The 24,226-nt window shown below is 64.1% G+C and overlaps 1 protein-coding gene across 1 annotated transcript in view; it reads right to left on the bottom strand.

The window, feature by feature from the left end:
* The window catches only part of LOC140203673 (uncharacterized), a 76,190-nt gene that overhangs the window by 27,616 nt on the left and 24,348 nt on the right, over positions 1 to 24,226 (bottom strand). Inside the window, exon 4 of the mRNA XM_072269721.1 lies at positions 17,060 to 17,119. Within this exon, the coding sequence (XP_072125822.1) occupies positions 17,060 to 17,119 (60 nt within the window). The remainder of the gene's footprint in view (positions 1 to 17,059; positions 17,120 to 24,226) is intronic.

The raw sequence follows: 24,226 nt of genomic DNA, 5'->3' as shown, positions 1-24,226 counted from the left end.
CTCCTCCGCCCCCTCAATGAGTCTCCTCCACCCCCTCCCCAACGAGTCTCCTCCAACCCCCCAACGAGCCTCCTCCACCCCCTCCCCAACGAGTCTCCTCCACTCCCCAAACGAGTCTGCTCCACCCTCCGAGTCTCCTCCTCCCCCCCAACGAGTCTCCTCCACCCCCTCCCCGAGTAACCTCCACTCCCCCAACAAGTCTCCTCCACTCCAACGAGTCTACTCCACCCTCTCCCCAACGAGTCTCCTCCACCCCCTCACGAGTCTCCTCCACCCCCCTAGTCTCCTTCACCCCCTCAACGAGTCTCCTCCACGCCCTCCCCAACAAGTCTCCTCAACCCCCCCGAGTCTCCTCCGCCCCCTCAATGAGTCTCCTCCACCCCCTCCCCAAAGAGTCTCCTCCAACCCCCCAACGAGCCTCCTCCACCCCCTCCCCAACGAGTCTCCTCCACTCCCCAAACGAGTCTGCTCCACCCTCCGAGTCTCCTCCACCCCCCCAACGAGTCTCCTCCACCCGCCGAGGTTCCTCCACCCCGCGAGTCTCCTCCACTCCCCCAACGAGTCTCTTCCACCCCCACGAGTCTCCTCCACTCCGCGAGTCCCCTCCACCCCCTCAACAAGTCTTCTCCACCTCCTCCCAACGAGTATCCTCCACCCCCCAACTAGTTTCCTCCACCCCCTCGCCAACGAGTCTCCTCCACTCCCCCAACGAGTATCCTCCACCCCCTCCCAACGAGTCTCCTCAATCCACCAAGTCTCCGCCACCCCCTACCTAAAGAGCCTCCCCGAGTCTCCTCCACCCCCCCACGAGTCTCCTCCACCTCCCGATGCTCCTCCACCTCGCGGGTCTCCTCCACTCCCCCAACGAGTCTCCTCCACCCCCACGAGTCTCCTCCACCCGAGTCTCCTCTACCCCCTCAATGAGTCTCCTCCACCCCCTCAATGAGTCTCCTACACCCCCTCCCAACGAGTACCCTCCATCCCCCCAACGAGTCTCCTCCACCCCCACGAGTCTGCTCCACCCCCACGAGTCTCTTCCACTCCCCAATGAGTCTCCTCCACCCGCCCAATCTCCTCCACCCCCTGCAAACGAGTCTCTTCCACCCCCCGAGTCTCCTCCACCACCCAACGAGTCTCCTCCACCCGCCGAATCTCCTCCACCACCTGCCAACGAGTCTCTTCCACCCTCCAAGTCTCCTCCACTCCCCCAACGAGTCTCCTCCACCCCCCACGAGTCTCCACCACCCCACGAGTCTCCTTCACCCCCTCCCCAACGGGTCTCCTCGACTCCCCCAATGAGTCTCCTCCACCCCCGAGTCTCCTCCAGCCGCATAGTCTCCTCCAACCCCTCAAACCAGTCTCCCCCACCCCCACAACGAGTCTCTTCCACTCCCCAATGAGTCTCCTCCACCCCCCCAACGAGTCTTCACCACCCCTCCGACGAGTCTCCTCCACCCCCTCCAACGAGTCTCTTCCACTCCCCCAACGAGTCTCCTTCTCCCCCTCCCAATGAGTCTCCTCCACACCACCGCGTCTTCTCCACCCGCCAACGTGTCTCCTCTACCCCCCCAACGAGTCTCCTTCACCCGCTCCCCAAAGAGTCTTCCCCGCCCCCCCAACGAGTATCCTCCGCCACCTCCCAACGATCCTCCACCCCCCGAGTCTCCTCCACCCCCTCCCAACGAGTCTCCTCCACCCCGCCACTGAGTCTCCTCCACCCCACAACGAGTCTCCTCCACCTCTCTTCAACGAGTCTCCTCCAACACCAACGAGTCTCCACCGCCCCACCAACCAGTCTCCTCCACCCCCGAACTAGTCTCCTCCACCCCAGCTACGAGTCTCTTCCACACCCTCACCAACGAGTTTCCTACACCCCCACAACGAGTCTCCTCCACCTCCCGAGTCTCCTCCACCCCTGCTACGAGTTTCCTCCACACCCTCCCCAACGAGTCTCCTCCACCCCCCAAACAAGTCGCCCCCACCCTCTGCCCAACGAGTCTCCTCCACCCACTCAACGAGTCTCTTCCACCCCACCGAGTCTCCTCCGCCCCTCCCCAACGAGTCTCCTCCACCCCCCAAACGAGTCTCCTCCACCCGCCGAGTCTCCTCCACCCCACCAACGAGTCTCCTCCGCCCCCTCCCCAACGAGTCTCCTCCACCTCCCATGAGTCTCCTCCACCTCCCCAATGAGTCTCCTCCACCTCCCCAACGAGGCCCCTACACCCCCCAACGAGTCTCCTACACCCTCCCAACGAGTCTCCTCCACCCCCCCAACAAGGCTCCACCACCCTCCCGAGTCTCCTCCACCACCCCAACGAGGCTCCTGCACACCCCCAACCAGTCTCCTCCACCCCCAACGAGTCTCCTCCGCCCCACCAACGAGACTCCTCCAGCCCCCCAACGAGGCTCCTCCACTCCCCCAACGAGTCTCCTCCACTCCCCCAACGAGTCTCCTCCACCACCCTGGGTCTCCTCCACTCGCCGAGTCTCCTCCACTGCCCCAACGAGTCTCCTCCACCCCCCACGAGTCTCCTCCACCCCACGAGTCTCCTCTACCCCCTCAACGAGTCTCCTCCACCCTCTCCCAACGAGTATCCTCCACCCCCCCGAGTCTCCTCCACCCCCTCCCCACCGAGTCTCCTCCACCCCCACAACGAGTCTCCTCCACCCTCCAATGAGTCTCCTCCGCCGCCCCACACAATGAGTCTCCTCCCCTCCAACGAGTTTCCTCTAGCTCCCCAACGAGGTTCCTCCACCTCCCCAACGAGTCTCCTCCACCTCCCCAACGAGGCCCCTACACCCCCCAACGAGGCCCCTACGCCCCCCAACGAGGCTCCTGCACACCCCCAACCAGTCTCCTCCACCCACAACAAGTCTCCTCCGCCCCACCAACGAGTCTCCTCCACCCCCGCCAACAAGTCTCCTCCAGCCCCCCAACAAGGCTCCTCCACCCCCTCCCCAACGAGTCTCCTCCACTCCCCCAACGAGTCTCCTCCACCCCCCTAACGAATCTCCTCCACTCCCCCAACGAGTCTCCTCCACCCACCTGGAGTCTCCTCCACCCCACGAGTCTCCTCTACCCCCTCAACGAGTCCCCTCCACCCTCTCCCAACGAGTATCTTCCACCCCCCCAACGAGTCTCCTCCACTCCCCCAACGAGTCTCCTCCACCCCTCCCTAATCTCCTCCAAACCCCCCAACCAGTCTGCTCCACCCCCACAACGAGTCTCCTCCACACCCTCCCAACGAGTCTCCTCCACCCCCTCAACGAGTGTCCTCCACCCTCCAACGAGTCTGCTCCACCTCCCCAACGAGGCCCCTACACACCCCCAAACGAGTCTCCTACACCCCCCCCAACGAGTCTCCTCCACCCCCCCCCCCGAACGAGGCTCCTCCACCCTGCCGAGTCTCCTCCACCACCCCAACGAGTCTCCTCCACCCCCCCAATGAGTCTCCTCCGCCACACCACCGACTCTCATCCACCAGCCGAGTCTCCTACAGCCCCTGCCAACGAGTCTCTTCCACCCCACGAGTCTACTCCACTCCCCCAACGAGACTCCTCCACCCCCTCAACGAGTCTCCTCCACCCCCTCCCAACGAGTATCCTCCACCCCCCCAACGAGTCTCCTCCACCCCCTCCCCTACGAGTCTCCTCCACTCCCCCAACGAGTCTCCTCCACCCCCCGAGTCTCCTCCACCCCCCCACGAGACTCCTCCACCCCACCAACGAGACTCCTTCACCCCGCCAACGAGTCTCCTCCGCCCCCTCCCCAACGAGTCTCCTCCACCTCCCCAACGAGGCCCCTACACACCCCCAAACGAGTCTCCTACACCCCCCCAACGAGTCTCCTGCACACCCCCAACCAGTCTCCTCCACCCCCCCGAGTCTCCTCCACCCGCCGAGTCTCCTCTACTCCCCCAACGAGTCTCCTCCACCCCCCACGAGTCTCCTCCACCCCACGAGTCTCCTCCACCCCCTCAACGAGTCTCCTCCACCCTCTCCCAACGAGTGTCTTCCATCCCCCCAATGAGTCTCCTCCACCCCCTCCCCAAGGAGTCTCCTCCACCCCCCAGTTTCCTCCGCCCCCCAATGTGTCTCCTCCACCCTCTTCCCAACGAGTCTCCTCCACCCCCCCAATGTGTCCCCTCTGCCACACCACCGAGTCTCCTCCACCCCCCCGAGTCTCTTCCACCCTCCAACGAGCCTCCTCCGCGCCCCCCAACGAGTCTCCTCCACCCGCCGAGTCTCCTACAGCCCCTGCCAACGAGTCTCTTCCACCCTCCAAGTCTCCTCCACTCCCCCAACGAGTCTCCTCCACCCCCCACGAGTCTCCACCACCCCACGAGTCTCCTCCACCCCCTCCCCAACGGGTCTCCTCGACTCCCCCAATGAGTCTCCTCCACCCCCCTGAGTCTCCTCCAGCCGCCGAGTCTCCTCCAACCCCTCAAACCAGTCTCCCCCACCCCCACGAGTCTCTTCCACTCCCCAATGAGTCTCCTCCACCCCCCCAACGAGTCTCCACCACCCCTCCGACGAGTCTCCTCCACCCCCTCCAACGAGTCTCTTCCACTCCCCCAACGAGTCTCCTTCTCCCCCTCCCAATGAGTCTCCTCCACACCACCGCGTCTTCTCCACCCGCCAACGTGTCTCCTCTACCCCCCCAACGAGTCTCCTTCACCCCCTCCCCAAAGAGTCTTCCACGCCCCCCCAACGAGTATCCTCCGCCACCTCCCAACGATCCTCCACCCCCCGAGTCTCCTCCGCCCCCTCCCAACGAGTCTCCTCCACCCCGCCACTGAGTCTCCTCCACCTCTCTTCAAGTCTCCTCCAACACCAACGAGTCTCCACCGCCCCCCCAACCAGTCTCCTCCACCCCCGAACTAGTCTCCTCCACCCCAGCTACGAGTCTCTTCCACACCCTCACCAACGAGTTTCCTACACCCCCACAACGAGTCTCCTCCACCTCCCGAGTCTCCTCCACCCCTGCTACGAGTTTCCTCCACACTCTCCCCAACGAGTCTCCTCCACCCCCCAAACAAGTCGCCCCCACCCTCTGCCCACCGAGTCTCCTCCGCCCCTCCCCAACGAGTCTCCTCCACCCCCACGAGTCTACTCCATCCCCTCCCCAAGGAGTCTCCTCCACCCCCCAAACGAGTCTCCTCCACCCGCCGAGTCTCCTCCACCCCACCAACGAGTCTCCTCCGCCCCCTCCCCAACGAGTCTCCTCCACCTCCCATGAGTCTCCTCCGCCACCCCACCGAGTCTCCTCCACCTCCCCAATGAGTCTCCTCCACCTCCCCAACGAGGCCCCTACACCCCCCAACGAGTCTCCTACACCCTCCCAACGAGTCTCCTCCACCCCCCCAACAAGGCTCCACTACCCTCCCGAGTCTCCTCCACCACCCCAACGAGGCTCCTGCACACCCCCAACCAGTCTCCTCCACCCCCAACGAGTCTCCTCCGCCCCACCAACGAGTCTCCTCCAGCCCCCCAACGAGGCTCCTCCAGCCCCCCAACGAGGCTCCTCCACCCCCTCCCCAACGAGTCTCCTCCACTCCCCCAACGAGTCTCCTCCACCCTCCTGAGTCTCCTCCACTCGCCGAGTCTCCTCCACTGCCCCAACGAGTCTCCTCCACCCCCCACGAGTCTCCTCCACCCCCCACGAGTCTCCTCCACCCCACGAGTCTCCTCTACCCCCTCAACGAGTCTCCTCCACCCTCTCCCAACGAGTATCCTCCACCCCCCCGACTCTCCTCCACCCCCTCCCCACCGAGTCTCCTCCACCCCCACAACGAGTCTCCTCCACCCTCCAATGAGTCTCCTCCGCCCCCCCCCACAACGAGTCTCCTCCCCTCCAACGAGTTTCCTCTAGCTCCCCAACGAGGTTCCTCCACCTCCCCAACGAGTCTCCTCCACCTCCCCAACGAGGCCCCTACACCCCCCAACGAGGCCCCTACGCCCCCAACGAGGCTCCTGCACACCCCCAACCAGTCTCCTCCACCCCCAACAAGTCTCCACCGCCCCACCAACGAGTCTCCTGCACCCCCGCCAACAAGTCTCCTCCAACCCCGCAACGAGGCTCCTCCACCCCCTCCCCAACGAGTCTCCTCCACTACCCCAACGAGTCTCCTCCACTCCCCCAACGAGTCTCCTCCACCCCCCCAACGAGTCTCCACCACCCCTCCGACGAGTCTCCTCCACCCCCTCCAACGAGTCTCTTCCACTCCCCCAACGAGTCTCCTTCTCCCCCTCCCAATGAGTCTCCTCCACACCACCGCGTCTTCTCCACCCGCCAACGTGTCTCCTCTACCCCCCCAACGAGTCTCCTTCACCCCCTCCCCAAAGAGTCTTCCCCGCCCCCCCAACGAGTATCCTCCGCCACCTCCCAACGATCCTCCACCCCCCGAGTCTCCTCCGCCCCCTCCCAACGAGTCTCCTCCACCCCGCCACTGAGTCTCCTCCACCTCTCTTCAAGTCTCCTCCAACACCAACGAGTCTCCACCGCCCCCCCAACCAGTCTCCTCCACCCCCGAACTAGTCTCCTCCACCCCAGCTACGAGTCTCTTCCACACCCTCACCAACGAGTTTCCTACACCCCCACAACGAGTCTCCTCCACCTCCCGAGTCTCCTCCACCCCTGCTACGAGTTTCCTCCACACTCTCCCCAACGAGTCTCCTCCACCCCCCAAACAAGTCGCCCCCACCCTCTGCCCACCGAGTCTCCTCCGCCCCTCCCCAACGAGTCTCCTCCACCCCCACGAGTCTACTCCATCCCCTCCCCAAGGAGTCTCCTCCACCCCCCAAACGAGTCTCCTCCACCCGCCGAGTCTCCTCCACCCCACCAACGAGTCTCCTCCGCCCCCTCCCCAACGAGTCTCCTCCACCTCCCATGAGTCTCCTCCGCCACCCCACCGAGTCTCCTCCACCTCCCCAATGAGTCTCCTCCACCTCCCCAACGAGGCCCCTACACCCCCCAACGAGTCTCCTACACCCTCCCAACGAGTCTCCTCCACCCCCCCAACAAGGCTCCACTACCCTCCCGAGTCTCCTCCACCACCCCAACGAGGCTCCTGCACACCCCCAACCAGTCTCCTCCACCCCCAACGAGTCTCCTCCGCCCCACCAACGAGTCTCCTCCAGCCCCCCAACGAGGCTCCTCCAGCCCCCCAACGAGGCTCCTCCACCCCCTCCCCAACGAGTCTCCTCCACTCCCCCAACGAGTCTCCTCCACTCCCCCAACGAGTCTCCTCCACCCTCCTGAGTCTCCTCCACTCGCCGAGTCTCCTCCACTGCCCCAACGAGTCTCCTCCACCCCCCACGAGTCTCCTCCACCCCCCACGAGTCTCCTCCACCCCACGAGTCTCCTCTACCCCCTCAACGAGTCTCCTCCACCCTCTCCCAACGAGTATCCTCCACCCCCCCCGACTCTCCTCCACCCCCTCCCCACCGAGTCTCCTCCACCCCCACAACGAGTCTCCTCCACCCTCCAATGAGTCTCCTCCGCCCCCCCCCACAACGAGTCTCCTCCCCTCCAACGAGTTTCCTCTAGCTCCCCAACGAGGTTCCTCCACCTCCCCAACGAGTCTCCTCCACCTCCCCAACGAGGCCCCTACACCCCCCAACGAGGCCCCTACGCCCCCAACGAGGCTCCTGCACACCCCCAACCAGTCTCCTCCACCCCCAACAAGTCTCCACCGCCCCACCAACGAGTCTCCTGCACCCCCGCCAACAAGTCTCCTCCAACCCCGCAACGAGGCTCCTCCACCCCCTCCCCAACGAGTCTCCTCCACTACCCCAACGAGTCTCCTCCACTCCCCCAACGAGTCTCCTCCACCCCCCTAACGAGTCTCCTCCACTCCCCCAATGAGTCTCCTCCACCCACCTGGAGTCTCCTCCACCCCACGAGTCTTCTCTACCCCCTCAACGAGTCCCCTCCACCCTCTCCCAACGAGTATCCTCCACCCCCCCGAGTCTCCTCCACTCCCCCAACGAGTCTCCTCCACCCCTCCCTAATCTCCTCCAAACCCCCCAACCAGTCTGCTCCACCCCCCCAACGAGTCTCCTCCACACCCTCCCAACGAGTCTCCTCCACCCCCTCAACGAGTGTCCTCCACCCTCCAACGAGTCTGCTCCACCTCCCCAACGAGGCCCCTACACACCCCCAAACGAGTCTCCTACACCCCCCCCCAACGAGTCTCCTCCACCCCCCCCCCCGAACGAGGCTCCTCCACCCTGCCGAGTCTCCTCCACCACCCCAACGAGTCTCCTCCACCCCCCCAATGAGTCTCCTCCGCCACACCACCGACTCTCCTCCACCCCCCAACGTGTCTCCTCCACCCTCAAACGAGTCTCCTCCGCCCCCCCAATGACTCTCCTCCACCAGCCGAGTCTCCTACAGCCCCTGCCAACGAGTCTCTTCCACCCCCCGAGTCTACTCCACTCCCCCAACGAGACTCCTCCACCCCCTCAACGAGTCTCCTCCACCCCCTCCCAACGAGTATCCTCCACCCCCCCAACGAGTCTCCTCCACCCCCTCCCCTACGAGTCTCCTCTACTCCCCCAACGAGTCTCCTCCACCCCTTCCCCGAGTCACCTCCACTCCCCCAACAAGTCTCCTCCACTCCCCCAACGAGTCTACTCCACCCTCTCCCCAACGAGTCTCCTCCACCCCCTCACGAGTCTCCTCCACCCCCCTAGTCTCCTTCACCCCCTCAACGAGTCTCCTCCACGCCCTCCCCAACAAGTCTCCTCAACCCCCCGAGTCTCCTCCGCCCCTTCAATGAGTCTCCTCCACCCCCTCCCCAACGAGTCTCCTCCAACCCCCCAACGAGCCTCCTCCACCCCCTCCCCAACGAGTCTCCTCCACTCCCCAAACGAGTCTGCTCCACCCTCCGAGTCTCCTCCACCCCCCCAACGAGTCTCCTCCACCCGCCGAGGTTCCTCCACCCCGCGAGTCTCCTCCACTCCCCCAACGAGTCTCTTCCACCCCCACGAGTCTCCTCCACTCCGCGAGTCCCCTCCACCCCCTCAACAAGTCTTCTCCACCTCCTCCCAACGAGTATCCTCCACCCCCCAACGAGTTTCCTCCACCCCCTCGCCAACGAGTCTCCTCCACTCCCCCAACGAGTATCCTCCACCCCCTCCCAACGAGTCTCTCAACCCGCCAAGTCTCCGCCACCCCCTACCTAAAGAGTCTCCTCCACCTCCCCAACGAGTCTCCTCCACCCCCCCACGAGTCTCCTCCACCTCCCGATGCTCCTCCACCCCGCGGGTCTCCTCCACTCCCCCAACGAGTCTCCTCCACCCCCACGAGTCTCCTCCACCCGAGTCTCCTCTACCCCCTCAATGAGTCTCCTACACCCCCTCCCAACGAGTACCCTCCATCCCCCAACGAGTCTCCTCCACCCCCACGAGTCTGCTCCACCCCCACAACGAGTCTCTTCCACTCCCCAATGAGTCTCCTCCACCCGCCCAATCTCCTCCACCCCCTGCAAACGAGTCTCTTCCACCCCCCGAGTCTCCTCCACTCCCCCAACGAGTCTCCTCCACCCCCCCCGAGTCTCCTCCACCCCCTCCCCAACGAGTCTCCTCCACCCCCACGAGTCTCCTCCGCCCCCCCGAGTCTCCTCCACCCCCTCCCCAACGAGTTTCCTCCACCTCCCCAACGAGTCTCATTCACCCCCCCACGAGTCTCCTCCACCTACCGAGTCTCCTCCACCCCACCAACGAGTCTCCTCCACCCCGCCAACGAATCACCTCCACCCGCCGAGTCTCCTCCACCACCTGCCAACGAGTCTCTTCCACCCTCCAAGTCTCCTCCACTCCCCCAACGAGTCTCCTCCACCCCCCACGAGTCTCCACCACCCCACGAGTCTCCTCCACTCCCTCAACGAGTCTCCTTCACCCCTCCCCAACGGGTCTCCTCGACTCCCCCAATGAGTCTCCTCCACCCCCCTGAATCTCCTCCAGCCGCCGAGTCTCCTCCAACCCCTCAAACCAGTCTCCCCCACCCCCACAACGAGTCTCTTCCACTCCCCAATGAGTCTCCTCCACCCCCCCCAACGAGTCTTCACCACCCCTCCGACGAGTCTCCTCCACCCCCTCCAACGACTCTCTTCCACTCCCCCAACGAGTCTCCTTCTCCCCCTCCCAATGAGTCTCCTCCACACCACCGCGTCTTCTCCAACCGCCAACGTGTCTCCTCTACCCCCCCAACGAGTCTCCTTCACCCCCGAACTAGTCTCCTCCACCCCAGCTACGAGTCTCTTCCACACCCTCACCAACGAGTTTCCTACACCCCCACAACGAGTCTCCTCCACCTCCCGAGTCTCCTCCACCCCTGCTACGAGTTTCCTCCACACCCTCCCCAACGAGTCTCCTCCACCCCCCAAACAAGTCGCCCCCACCCTCTGCCCAACGAGTCTCCTCCACCCACTCAACGAGTCTCTTCCACCCCACCGAGTCTCCTCCGCCCCTCCCCAACGAGTCTCCTCCACCCCCACGAGTCTCCTCCATCCCCTCCCCAAGGAGTCTCCTCCACCCCCCAAACGAGTCTCCTCCACCCGCCGAGTCTCCTCCACCCCACCAACGAGTCTCCTCCGCCCCCTCCCCAACGAGTCTCCTCCACCTCCCATGAGTCTCCTCCGCCACCCCACCGAGTCTCCTCCACCTCCCCAATGAGTCTCCTCCACCTCCCCAACGAGGCCCCTACACCCCCCAACGAGTCTCCTACACCCTCCCAACGAGTCTCCTCCACCCCCCCAACAAGGCTCCACCACCCTCCCGAGTCTCCTCCACCACCCCAACGAGGCTCCTGCACACCCCCAACCAGTCTCCTCCACCCCCAACGAGTCCCCTCCGCCCCACCAACGAGTCTCCTCCAGCCCCCCCAACGAGGCTCCTCCACTCCCCCAACGAGTCTCCTCCACCCCCGAGTCTCCTCCACTCCCCCAACGAGTCTCCTCCACCCCCCTGAGTCTCCTCCACTCGCCGAGTCTCCTCCACTGCCCCAACGAGTCTCCTCCACCCCCCACGAGTCTCCTCCACCCCACGAGTCTCCCCTACCCCCTCAACGAGTCTCCTCCACCCTCTCCCAACGAGTATCCTCCACCCCCCCGAGTCTCCTCCACCCCCTCCCCACCGAGTCTCCTCCACCCCCACAACGAGTCTCCTCCACCCTCCAATGAGTCTCCTCCGCCCCCCCCACAACGAGTCTCCTCCCCTCCAACGAGTTTCCTCTAGCTCCCCAACGAGGTTCCTCCACCTCCCCAACGAGTCTCCTCCACCTCCCCAACGAGGCCCCTACACCCCCCAACGAGGCCCCTACGCCCCCCAACGAGGCTCCTGCACACCCCCAACCAGTCTCCTCCACCCCCAACAAGTCTCCTCCGCCCCACCAACGAGTCTCCTCCACCCCCGCCAACAAGTCTCCTCCAGCCCCCCAACGAGGCTCCTCCACCCCCTCCCCAACGAGTCTCCTCCACTCCCCCAACGAGTCTCCTCCACTACCCCAACGAGTCTCCTCCACCCCCCTAACGAGTCTCCTCCACTCCCCCAACGAGTCTCCTCCACCCACCTGGAGTCTCCTCCACCCCACGAGTCTCCTCTACCCCCTCAACGAGTCCCCTCCACCCTCTCCCAACGAGTATCCTCCACCCCCCCAACGAGTCTCCTCCACTCCCCCAACGAGTCTCCTCCACCCCTCCCTAATCTCCTCCAAACCCCCCAACCAGTCTGCTCCACCCCCCCAACGAGTCTCCTCCACACCCTCCCAACGAGTCTCCTCCACCCCCTCAACGAGTGTCCTCCACCCTCCAACGAGTCTGCTCCACCTCCCCAACGAGGCCCCTACACACCCCCAAACGAGTCTCCTACACCCCCCCCCCAACGAGTCTCCTCCACCCCCCCCGAACGAGGCTCCTCCACCCTGCCGAGTCTCCTCCACCACCCCAACGAGTCTCCTCCACCCCCCCAATGAGTCTCCTCCGCCACACCACCGACTCTCCTCCACCCCCCAACGTGTCTCCTCCACCCTCCAACGAGTCTCCTCCGCCCCCCCAATGACTCTCCTCCACCAGCCGAGTCTCCTACAGCCCCTGCCAACGAGTCTCTTCCACCCCCCGAGTCTACTCCACTCCCCCAACGAGACTCCTCCACCCCCTCAACGAGTCTCCTCCACCCCCTCCCAACGAGTATCCTCCACCCCCCCAACGAGTCTCCTCCACCCCCCGAGTCTCCTCCACCCCCCCACGAGACTCCTCCACCACACCAACGAGACTCCTTCACCCCGCCAACGAGTCTCCTCCGCCCCCTCCCCAACGAGTCTCCTCCACCTCCCCAACGAGGCCCCTACACACCCCCAACCAGTCTCCTCCACCCCCCCGAGTCTCCTCCACCCCTCTAACGAGTCTCCTCCACCCGCCGAGTCTCCTCTACTCCACCAACGAGTCTCCTCCACCCCCCACGAGTCTCCTCCACCCCACGAGTCTCCTCCACCCCCTCAACGAGTCTCCTCCACCCTCTCCCAACGAGTGTCTTCCACCCCCCCAATGAGTCTCCTCCACCCCCTCCCCAAGGAGTCTCCTCCACCCCCCAGTTTCCTCCGACCCCCAATGTGTCTCCTCCACCCTCTTCCCAACGAGTCTCCTCCACCACACCAATGAGTCTCCTCCGCCCACTCCCCAACGAGTCTCCTCCACCCCCCCAATGTGTCCCCTCTGCCACACCACCGAGTCTCCTCCACCCCCCCAACGAGTCTCCTTCACCCCCTCCCCAAAGAGTCTTCCCCGCCCCCCCAACGAGTATCCTCCGCCACCTCCCAACGATCCTCCACCCCCCGAGTCTCCTCCACCCCCTCCCAACGAGTCTTCTCCACCCCGCCACTGAGTCTCCTCCACCCCACAACGAGTCTCCTCCACCTCTCTTCAACGAGTCTCCTCCAACACCAACGAGTCTCCACCGCCCCCCCAACCAGTCTCCTCCACCCCCGAACTAGTCTCCTCCACCCCAGCTACGAGTCTCTTCCACACCCTCACCAACGAGTTTCCTACACCCCCACAACGAGTCTCCTCCACCTCCCGAGTCTCCTCCACCCCTGCTACGAGTTTCCTCCACACCCTCCCCAACGAGTCTCCTCCACCCCCCAAACAAGTCGCCCCCACCCTCTGCCCAACGAGTCTCATCCACCCACTCAACGAGTCTCTTCCACCCCACCGAGTCTCCTCCGCCCCACCCCAACGAGTCTCCTCCACCCCCACGAGTCTCCTCCATCCCCTCCCCAAGGAGTCTCCTCCACCCCCCAAACGAGTCTCCTCCACCCGCCGAGTCTCCTCCACCCCACCAACGAGTCTCCTCCGCCCCCTCCCCAACGAGTCTCCTCCACCTCCTATGAGTCTCCTCCGCCACCCCACCGAGTCTCCTCCACCTCCCCAATGAGTCTCCTCCACCTCCCCAACGAGGCCCCTACACCCCCCAACGAGTCTCCTACACCCTCCCAACGAGTCTCCTCCACCCCCCCAACAAGGCTCCACCACCCTCCCGAGTCTCCTTCACCACCCCAACGAGGCTCCTGCACACCCCCAACCAGTCTCCTCCACCCCCAACGAGTCTCCTCCGCCCCACCAACGAGTCTCCTCCAGCCCCCCAATGAGGCTCCTCCAGCCCCCCAACGAGGCTCCTCCACCCCCTCCCCAACGAGTCTCCTCCACTCCCCCAACGAGTCTCCTCCACCCCCCTGAGTCTCCTCCACTCGCCGAGTCTCCTCCACTGCCCCAACGAGTCTCCTCCACCCCCCACGAGTCTCCTCCACCCCACGAGTCTCCTCTACCCCCTCAACGAGTCTCCTCCACCCTCTCCCAACGAGTATCCTTCACCCCCCCCGAGTCTCCTCCACCCCCTCCCCACCGAGTCTCCTCCACCCCAACAACGAGTCTCCTCCACCCTCCAATGAGTCTCCTCCGCCCCCCCCACAACGAGTCTCCTCCCCTCCAACGAGTTTCCTCTAGCTCCCCAACGAGGTTCCTCCACCTCCCCAACGAGTCTCCTCCACCTCCCCAACGAGGCCCCTACACCCCCCAACGAGGCCCCTACGCCCCCCAACGAGGCTCCTGCACACCCCCAACCAGTCTCCTCCACCCCCAACAAGTCTCCTCCGCCCCACCAACGAATCTCCTCCACCCCCGCCAACGAGTCTCCTCCACCCCCCACGAGTCTCCTCCACCCCACGAGTCTCCTCTACCCCCTCAACGAGTCTCCTCCACCCTCTCCCAACGAGTATCCTTCACCCCCCCCGAGTCTCCTCCACCCCCTCCCCACCGAGTCTCCTCCACCCCCACAACGAGTCTCCTCCACCCTCCAATGAGTCTCCTCCGCCCCCCCCACAACGAGTCTCCTCCCCTCCAACGAGTTTCCTCCACCTCCCCAACGAGTCTCCTCCACCTCCCCAACGAGTCTCCTCCACTCCCCCAACGAGTCTCCTCCACTCCCCCAACGAGTCTCCTCCACCCCCCTAACGAGTCTCCTCCACTCCCCCAATGAGTCTCCTCCACCCACCTGGAGTCTCCTCCACCCCACGAGTCTCCTCTACCCCCTCAACGAGTCCCCTCCACCCTCTCCCAACGAGTATCCTCCACCCCCCCAACGAGTCTCCTCCACTCCCCCAACGAGTCTCCTCCACCCCTCCCTAATCTCCTCCAAACCCCCCAACCAGTCTGCTCCCCCCCCAACGAGTCTCCTCCACACCCTCCCAACGAGTCTCCTCCACCCCCTCAACGAGTGTCCTCCACCCTCCAACGAGTCTGCTCCACCTCCCCAACGAGGCCCCTACACACCCCCAAACGAGTCTCCTACACCCCCCCCAACGAGTCTCCTCCACCCCTCCCGAACGAGGCTCCTCCACCCTGCCGAGTCTCCTCCACCACCCCAACGAGTCTCCTCCACCCCCCCAATGAGTCTCCTCCGCCACACCACCGACTCTCCTCCACCCCCCAACGTGTCTCCTCCACCCTCCAACGAGTCTCCTCCGCCCCCCCAATGACTCTCCTCCACCAGCCGAGTCTCCTACAGCCCCTGCCAACGAGTCTCTTCCACCCCCCGAGTCTACTCCACTCCCCCAACGAGACTCCTCCACCACCTCAACGAGTCTCCTCCACCCCCTCCCAACGAGTATCCTCCACCCCCCCAACGAGTCTCCTCCACCTCCTTCCTCTACGAGTCTCCTCCACTCCCCCACGAGTCTCCTCCACCCCCCCACGAGTCTCCTCCACCCCCCCACGAGACTCCTCCACCCCACCAACGAGACTCCTTCACCCCGCCAACGAGTCTCCTCCGCCCCCTCCCCAACGAGTCACCTCCACCTCCCCAACGAGTCTCCTGCACACCCCCAACCAGTCTCCTCCACCCCCCCGAGTCTCCTCCACCCCTCTAACGAGTCTCCTCCACCCGCCAAGTCTCCTCTACTCCCCCAACGAGTCTCCTCCACCCCCCACGAGTCTCCTCCACCCCACGAGTCTCCTCCACCCCTTCAACGAGTCTCCTCCACCCTCTCCCAACGAGTGTCTTCCACCCCCCCAATGAGTCTCCTCCACCCCCTCCCCAACGAGTCTCCTCCACTCCCCCCAAGGAGTCTCCTCCACCCCCCAGTTTCCTCCGCCCCCCAATGTGTCTCCTCCACCCTCTTCCCAACGAGTCTCCTCCACCCCACCAACGAGTCTCCTCCGCCCCCTCCCCAACGAGTCTCCTCCACCCCCCCAATGTGTCCCCTCTGCCACACCACTGAGTCTCCTCCACCCCCCCAACGAGTCTCTTCCACCCTCCAACGAGCCTCCTCCGCCCCCGCAACGAGTCTCTTCCACCCGCCGTGTCTCCTACAGGCCCTGCCAACGAGTCTCTTCCACGCTGCAAGTCTCCTCCACTCCCCCGAGTCTCCTCCACCCCCTCAACGAGTCTCCTCCACCCCCTCCCAACGAGTATCCTCCACCCCCCCAACGATTCTCCTCCACCCCCTCCCCAACGAGTCTCCTCCACTCCCCCAACGAGTCTCCTCCACCCCCACCGAGTCTCCTCCACCCCCTCCCCAACGAGTATCCTCCGCCCCCTCCCAACGATCCTCCACCCCCCCAACGAGTCTGCTTCAACCCCTCCCCAACGAGTCTCCTCCGCCCCCTCAATGAGTCTCCTCCACACCCCAACGAGTCTCCTCCACCCCTCAATGAGTCTCCTCCACCCCTCAACGAGTCTCCTCCAGCCCCCCAACGAGTCTCCTCCACCCCCTCCCAAAGAGTCTCCACCACTCCCCAGCGAGTCTCCTCCACCCCTCCAACGAGTCTCCTCCACCCCCCAACGAGTCTCCTCCGCCCCCCCAACGAGTCTCCTCCAACCCCCCCAAACGAGTCTACTCCAACCCCCCGAGTCTCCTCCACCCGCTCCCCAACGAGTCTCCTCCACCCCCCCCCCGAGTCTCCTCCACCTCCCAACGAGTTTCCTCCACCCCGCCCGAGTCTCCTCCGCACCCCCAACGAGTCTCCTCCACCCCCACAACGAGGCTCCTCCAACCCCCCGAGTCTCCTCCAACCCCTCCCCAAACCAATCAACTGGGATCCCTCCGTTACCCTGATCCACTGAAAGCGCACGGAGCTTTCACGGGGGGGGGTGGGGGAGTGAGAAGGGGGGCAATTAGAGGGGGCGAGTTAGGAAGCGAGTAGGGTGGTCAAGAAGTGGGGAGAGGGGAAGAGGGGGAGAGGTGGGGGTTCGAGGGGGGTTTAAGGGGGTGGTCAAGAAGGGGGAAAGGGGAAAAGGTGGAGAGGATAGGGTTTCGAAAGGGATGGTTCGAGAGAGGTGGTTCGAGGTGGGGGTCCAAGAAGGGTGGTTCCGAGATGTGGGGGGACGAGAAGGGGGAGGCAAGAATGGGGTGAGTGGGAAAGCGGTGAGAAATGCAGGGCGAGAAGGGGGCACAAGAAGGGGGCAGGAGGTATTTGGGAGGCGGAGGTTGGCAGGGAGATGGAGAAGGAGGGAGGGAGGGAGGAGGGAGTGACAGGGAGACACGAGAAATGGTAGCTCTCACCGTAACTGCTGCCAGGTATTCCCATTTGTCCAGGGGGTGGCGGAGGAGGCGGGCAATTCGCTGAGGGGAAGAGAGAGGGGAAAATGAATACATCGTCACAGGGTTAATGAAAACCGACAGAGGGTCGGGGGAAAGAGAGCGCAGGGGCAGAGAGTGGCAGGGAGGGTGAGGAGAGCGCGGGAGAGAGGGTGGGGAGGGTGTTGGGAAGACAGTGGGGACGAAGGGAAGGGGTGATAGTGGGGGGAGATGGGGAGAAAGACGGGGGAGGAAGACGGAGAGGGAGGGAGACGGGGGGAGGGAGACTGGTGAAGGATGGAGAGGGGAGACTGATGGAAGGGGAGAGGGTTGAGAGGGGTGAAGGGGAGGGATGGACAGGGGCAGAGGGATGGTGAGGGGGAGGGGAAGGAGGCAGGGGAGATGGGGAGAGGCAGGGGAGTTGGTGCGAGGGTTGATGGGAGAAGGGAGATGGGAGGTAAGTGGGGGTAAGAGGTGTAATAGGGCAAAGAGGGCTAAGAGTGCAAAGGGGAGAGGGCGGGGGTGTGTTTGTGTGAGTGTGTGTGAGTGTGTGTCTTTGTGTGAGTGTGTGTGAGTGTGTATGTGTGTGTGTGAGTGTGTGACTGTGTGAGTGTGTGTGTGTGTGTGTGTGTGTGTGTGTGTGTGTGTGTCTGTGTGTATGTCCCACCTGCCGAGAGGCAAGAATCCGTGTGGCTGGAAAGGGTGCAGAAGTGATTTACGAGGATGTTTTCAGGACACGAGGGATTGAGTTATATTGACTTGATTCCTTGGAGTGTAGGAGATTGCGGTGGACAAAATCATGAGGGACAGAGACAGGGTGAACACACTCAGTCTTTCTGCCCCAGGATAGGGGAGAATTAAACTAGAGGACTCAGGTTTAAGGTGAGAAGAGAGTGGTTATGAAGGGACCTGAGGGACAACAGTTTGACCCAGAGGGAGGTGGCTATGTGGAATAAGCTGCTTGAGGAGGAGGTGGAGGTGGGAACAATCACCTTCAAAAGCCACTTGGACAGGTACATGGATAGCAGAGGATGCGGGAAGAGAGACTTGTTCAGGTAGGCTACGGGGTCAGCATGGATGTGTTGGGCTGAGTGGCCTCTTTCCCTGCTGTCTGACTCTGACTCCGTGCCCACTGTCCCCATCTCATCCATGTCTGCCACAGCCCGTCCCATCACTCCCCATCCCACCTACTGTCACCAGTGTTTGCACCCCCTTGCAGAAACTGCAGTGATATACGACCCTGCAGAAACTAACTGTATTCCAGATTGCCCCGGCTCTACACGGGAACACATTTCCTCCGACTAAACCACCTCCCCCCATCTCAAACTTTAATCCTTCAACCCACCCACTGTCCACAACTGGACACCGACCCACTTCTGTTAACAGTCCCCAACCACATCCACCCCAACAACGAGTCTCCTCCACTCCCCAACGAGTCTCCTCCACACCCCCAACGAGTCTCCACCACCCCTCCAACGAGTCTCCTCCAGCCCCTCCAAAGAGTCTCCTCCACCCCCTCCCAACGAGTCTCCTCCACCCCCACGAGTCTCCTCCGCCCCCCAACGACACTCCTCCGCCCCCCCCAACGAGCTTCCTCCACTCCACCCCAACGAGTCTCGTGCGCCACCTCCCAATGAGTCTCCTCCACCCACCCCGCATCTTCTCCACCCCCCAACGAGTCTCCTCCACCCCCCCAACGAGTCTCCTTCACCCCCTCCCCGAAGAGTCTCCTCCGCCCCCCCTAACGAGTCTCCTCCACCCCGCTCCAACGAGTCTCCTCCACCCCCCGAGTCTCCTCCACCCCCGCTACGAGGCTCCTCCACACCCTCACCAGCGAGTCTCCTACACCCCCACAACGAGTCTCCGCCACCCCCCGAGTCTCCTCCACCCCTGCTAAGAATCTCTTCCACACCCTCCCCAACGAGTCTCCTTCACGCCCTCAACAAGTCTCCTCCACTCCCCCAACGAGTCTACTCCACCCTCTCCCCAACGAGTCTCCTCCACCCCCTCACGAGTCTCCTCCACCCCCCTAGTCTCCTTCACCCCCTCAACGAGTCTCCTCCACGCCCTCCCCAACAAGTCTCCTCAACCCCCCGAGTCTCCTCCGCCCCCTCATTGAGTCTCCTCCCATACCCCCTCCCCAACGAGTCTCCTCCAACCCCCCAACGAGCCTCCTCCACCCCCTCCCCAACGAGTCTCCTCCACTCCCCAAACGAGTCTGCTCCACCCTCCGAGTCTCCTCCACCCCCCCAACGAGTCTCCTCCACCCGCCGAGGTTCCTCCACCCCTCGAGTCTCCTCCACTCCCCCAACGAGCCTCTTCCACCCCCACGAGTCTCCTCCACTCCGCGAGTCCCCACCACCCCCTCAACGAGTCTTCTCCACCTCCTCCCAACGAGTATCCTCCACCCCCCAACGAGTTTCCTCCACCCCCTCGCCAACGAGTCTCCTCCACTCCCCCAACGAGTATCCTCCACCCCCTCCCAACGAGTCTCCTCAACCCGCCAAGTCTCCGCCACCCACTACCTAAAGAGTCTCCTCCACCTCCCCAACGAGTCTCCTCCACCACCCCCCCCCCCACGAGTCTCCTCCACCTCCCGATGCTCCTCCACCCCGCGGGTCTCCTCCACTCCCCCAACGAGTCTCCTCCACCCCCACGAGTCTCCTCCACCCGAGTCTCCTCTACCCCCTCAATGAGTCTCCTCCACCCCCTCAATGAGTCTCCTCCACCCCCTCCCAACGAGTACCCTCCACCCCCCCAACGAGTCTCCTCCACCCCCACGAGTCTGCTCCACCCCCACAACGAGTCTCTTCCACTCCCCAATGAGTCTCCTCCACCCGCCCAATCTCCTCCACCCCCTGCAAACGAGTCTCTTCCACCCCCGGAGTCTCCTCCACTCCCCCAACGAGTCTCCTCCACCCCCCCGAGTCTCCTCCACCCCCTCCCCAACAAGTCTCCTCCACCCCCACGAGTCTCCTCCGCCTCCCCGAGTCTCCTCCACCCCCTCCCCAACGAGTTTCCTCCACCTCCCCAACGAGTCTCAGTCACCCCCCCACGAGTCTCCTCCACCCCACCAACGAGTCTCCTCCACCCCGCCAACGAATCACCTCTGCCCCCTCCCCAACGAGTCTCCTCCACCCTCCGAGTCTCCTCCACCACCCAACGAGTCTCCTCCACCCGCCGAGTCTCCTCCACCACCTGCCAACGAGTCTCTTCCACCCCCCAAGTCTCCTCCACTCCCCCAACGAGTCTCCTCCACCCCCCACGAGTCTCCACCACCCCACGAGTCTCCTCCACCCCCTCAACGAGTCTCCTTCATCCCCTCCCCAACGGGTCTCCTCGACTCCCCCAACGGGTCTCCTCGACTCCCCCAATGAGTCTCCTCCACCCCCCTGAGTCTCCTCCAACCCCTCAAACCAGTCTCCCCCACCCCCACAACGAGTCTCTTCCACTCCCCAATGAGTCTCCTCCACCCCCTCCAACGAGTCTCCACCACTCCCCCAACGAGTCTCCTTCTCCCCCTCCCAATGAGTCTCCTCCACACCACCGCGTCTTCTCCACCCGCCAACGTGTCTCCTCTACCCCCCCAACGTCTCCTTCACCCCCTCCCCAAAGAGTCTTCCCCGCCCCCCCAACGAGTATCCTCCGCCACCTCCCAACGATCCTCCACCCCCCGAGTCTCCTCCACCCCCTCCCAACGAGTCTCCTCCACCCCGCCACTGAGTCTCCTACACCCCACAACGAGTCTCCTCCACCTCTCTTCAACAAGTCTCCTCCAACACCAACGAGTCTCCACCGCCCCCCCAACCAGTCTCCTCCACCCCCGAACTAGTCTCCTCCACCCCAGCTACGAGTTTCTTCCACACCCTCACCAACGAGTTTCCTACACCCCCACAACGAGTCTCCTCCACCTCCCGAGTCTCCTCCACCCCTGCTACGAGTTTCCTCCACACCCTCCCCAACGAGTCTCCTCCACCCCCCAAACAAGTCGCCCCCACCCTCTGCCCAACGAGTCTCCTCCACCCACTCAACCAGTCTCTTCCACCCCACCGAGTCTCCTCCACCCCCTCCCAACGAGTATCCTCCACACCCCCCCCAACGACTCTCCTCCACCCCCCCAACGAGTCTCCTCCACCCCCCCAATGAGTCTCCTCCACCCTCCAACGAGTCTCCTCCACCCCCCCAAAGAGGCTCCCCCAACCCCTCCCCAACGAGTCTCCTCCACCCCTCCAACGAGTCTCCTCCACCCGCCGAGACTCCTCCACCCACCAACGAGTCTCCTCCGCCCCCTCCCCAACGAGTCTCCTCCACACCCCCAATGTGTCTCCTCTGCCACACCACCGAGTCTCCTCCACCCCCCCAACGAGTCTCTTCCACCCTCCAACGAGCCTCCTCCGCCCCCCCAACGAGTCTCCTCCACCCGCCGAGTCTCCTACAGCCCCTGCCAACGAGTCTCTTCCACCCTGCGAGTCTCCTCCGCTCCCCCAAAGAGTCTCCTCCACCCCCTCAACGATTCTCCTCCACCCCCTCCCCAACGAGTCTCCTCCACTCCCCCAACGAGTCTCCTCCACCCCCCCCCGAGTCTCCTCCACCCTCCCGAGTCTCCTCCACCCCCTCCCCAATGAGTATCCTCCGCCCCCTCCCAACGATCCTCCACCCCCCCCCAACGAGTCTCCTTCAACCCCTCCCCAACGAGTCTCCTCCACCCCGCTTCAACGAGTCTCCTCCAACACCAACGAGTCTCCACCGCCCCACCAACCAGTCTCCTCCACCCCCGAACCAGTCTCCTCCACCCCCCGAGTCTCCTCCACCCCCGTTACGAGTCTCCTCCACTCCCCCAACGAGTCTCCTCCACCCCCCGAGTCTCCTCCACTCCCCCAACGAGTCTCCTCCATCCCCCACGAGTCTCCTCCACCCCACGAGTCTTCTCCACCACCCCGACGAGTCTCCTGCACACCCCCAACCAGTCTCCTCCGCCCCACCAACGAGTCTCCTCCACCCCCCCAACGAGGCTCCTCCACCCCTACCCCAACGAGTCTCCTCCTCTCCCCCAACGAGTCTCCTCCACCCCCACCCAACGAATCTCTTCCACCCCCCCCCAACGAGTCTCCTCCACTCCCCCAATGAGTCTCCTCCACCTCCCCAACGAGGCTCTCCACCCTCCCGAGTCTCCTCCACCCCCCCAACGAGTCTCCTACACTCCCCCAACGAGACTCCTCCACCCCCCCAACGAGACTCCTCCACCCTCCCGAGTCTCCGCCACCCCCTTCAACGAGTCACCTCCACCCCCCCAACGAGTCTCCTGCACACCCCAAACGAGTCTCCTCCGCCCCACCAGCGAGTCTCCTCCCCCCAATGAGTCTCCTCCGCCCCCCCAACGAGTCTCCTCCACTTCCACCCAACGAGAGAGCTCCACCCCCCTCAATGAGTCTCCTCCACTCCCCCAACGACCTCTCCTCCACCCCTCCCCAACGAGTCTCCCTCACCCTCCAACGAGTCTTCTCCACCCTCTGCCCAACGAGTCTCCTCCACCCCCCCACGAGTCTCCTCCACCCCCGCCAACGAGTCTCCTCCGCCCCCTCCCCAACGAGTCTCCTCCACCCCCCGAACCTCCTTCACCCCCCAACGAGTCTCCTCCACCCGCCGAGTCTCCTCCACCAACTGCCAACGAGTCTCTTCCACCCCCCGAGTCTCCTCCACTCCCCCAACGGGTCTCCTCTACCCCCCACGAGTCTCCTCCACCCCACGAGTCTCCTCTACCCCTTCAACGAGACTCCTCCACCCCTCCCAGCGAGTATCCTCCACCCCCCCCAACTAGTTTCCTCCACCCCCTCTCCAACGAGTCTCCTCCACCCCGCGAGTCTCCTCCACCCGCCGAGTCTCCTCCACTCCCCCCAACGAGTCTCCTCCACCCCCCACGATTCTCCTCCACCCCACGAGTCTCCTCCACCCCCTCAACGAGTCTCCTCCACCCTCTCCCAACGAGTGTCTTCCACCCCCCCCAACGAGTCTCCTCCACCCCCTCCCGAACGAGTCTCCTCCACTCCCCCAACGAGTCTCCTTCACCCCCCCCCCCCGAGTCTCCTTCAACCCCCCCAAGGAGTCTCCTCCACCCGCCGAGTCTCCTCCACCCCTCCCCTAATCTCCTCCAACCCCCCCAACCAGTCTGCTCCACACCCCCAACGAGTCTCCTCCACCCCCCCAATCTCCTCCAACCCCCCCAACCAGTCTGCTCCACACCCCCAACGAGTCTCCTCCACCCCCTCCCAACGAATCTCCTCCACCCACCCAACGAGTCTCCTCCACTCCCCCCAACGAGTCTCCTCCACACCCTCCCAACGAGTCTCTTCCACCCCCCTCAACGAGCGTCCTCCACCAACCGAGTCTCCTCCACCAACCCAACGAGTCTCCTCCACACCCTCCCAACGAGTCTCCTCCACCCTCCAACGAGTCTCCCCCACCCCCTACAACGAGTCTCCTTCCTTCCAACGAGTCTCCTCCACCTCCCCAACGAGGCTCTCCACCCTCGCGAGTCTCCTCCACCCCCCTAAAGAGTCTCCTACACCCTCCAACGAGTATCCTCCACTCCCCCAACCAGTCTGCTCCACCCCCTCCCCAACGAGTCTCCTCACCTCCCCCAATGAGTCTCATCCACACCCCCCGATTCTCCTCCACCCTCCCGAGTCTCTTCCACCCCCTCCCCAACGAGTCTCCTCCACCTCCCCAACGATTCTCCTCACCCCTCCCACGAATCTCCTCCACCCCTCGAGTCTGCTCCACTCTGCCAACGAGTCTCCTCCGCCCACTCCCCAACGAGTCTACTCCACCCCCGCACGAGTCTTCTCCACCCCACAAGTCTCCTCCACCCCCTCAACGAGTCTCCTCCACCCCCTCCCAACGAGTATCCTCCACACCCCCCCCAACGACTCTCCTCCACCCCCCCAACGAGTCTCCTCCACCCCCCCAATGAGTCTCCTCCACCCTCCAACGAGTCTCCTCCACCCCCCCAAAGAGGCTCCCCCAACCCCTCCCCAACGAGTCTCCTCCACCCCTCCAACGAGTCTCCTCCACCCGCCGAGACTCCTCCACCCACCAACGAGTCTCCTCCGCCCCCTCCCCAACGAGTCTCCTCCACCCCCCCGAGTCTCCTCC

This window comes from Mobula birostris, chromosome 10, assembly GCF_030028105.1.
Source record: "Mobula birostris isolate sMobBir1 chromosome 10, sMobBir1.hap1, whole genome shotgun sequence".
Taxonomy (NCBI): domain Eukaryota; kingdom Metazoa; phylum Chordata; class Chondrichthyes; order Myliobatiformes; family Myliobatidae; genus Mobula; species Mobula birostris.
Note: the sequence above shows the minus strand (reverse complement) of the source record. Positions and strands in the feature narration are given on the sequence as shown.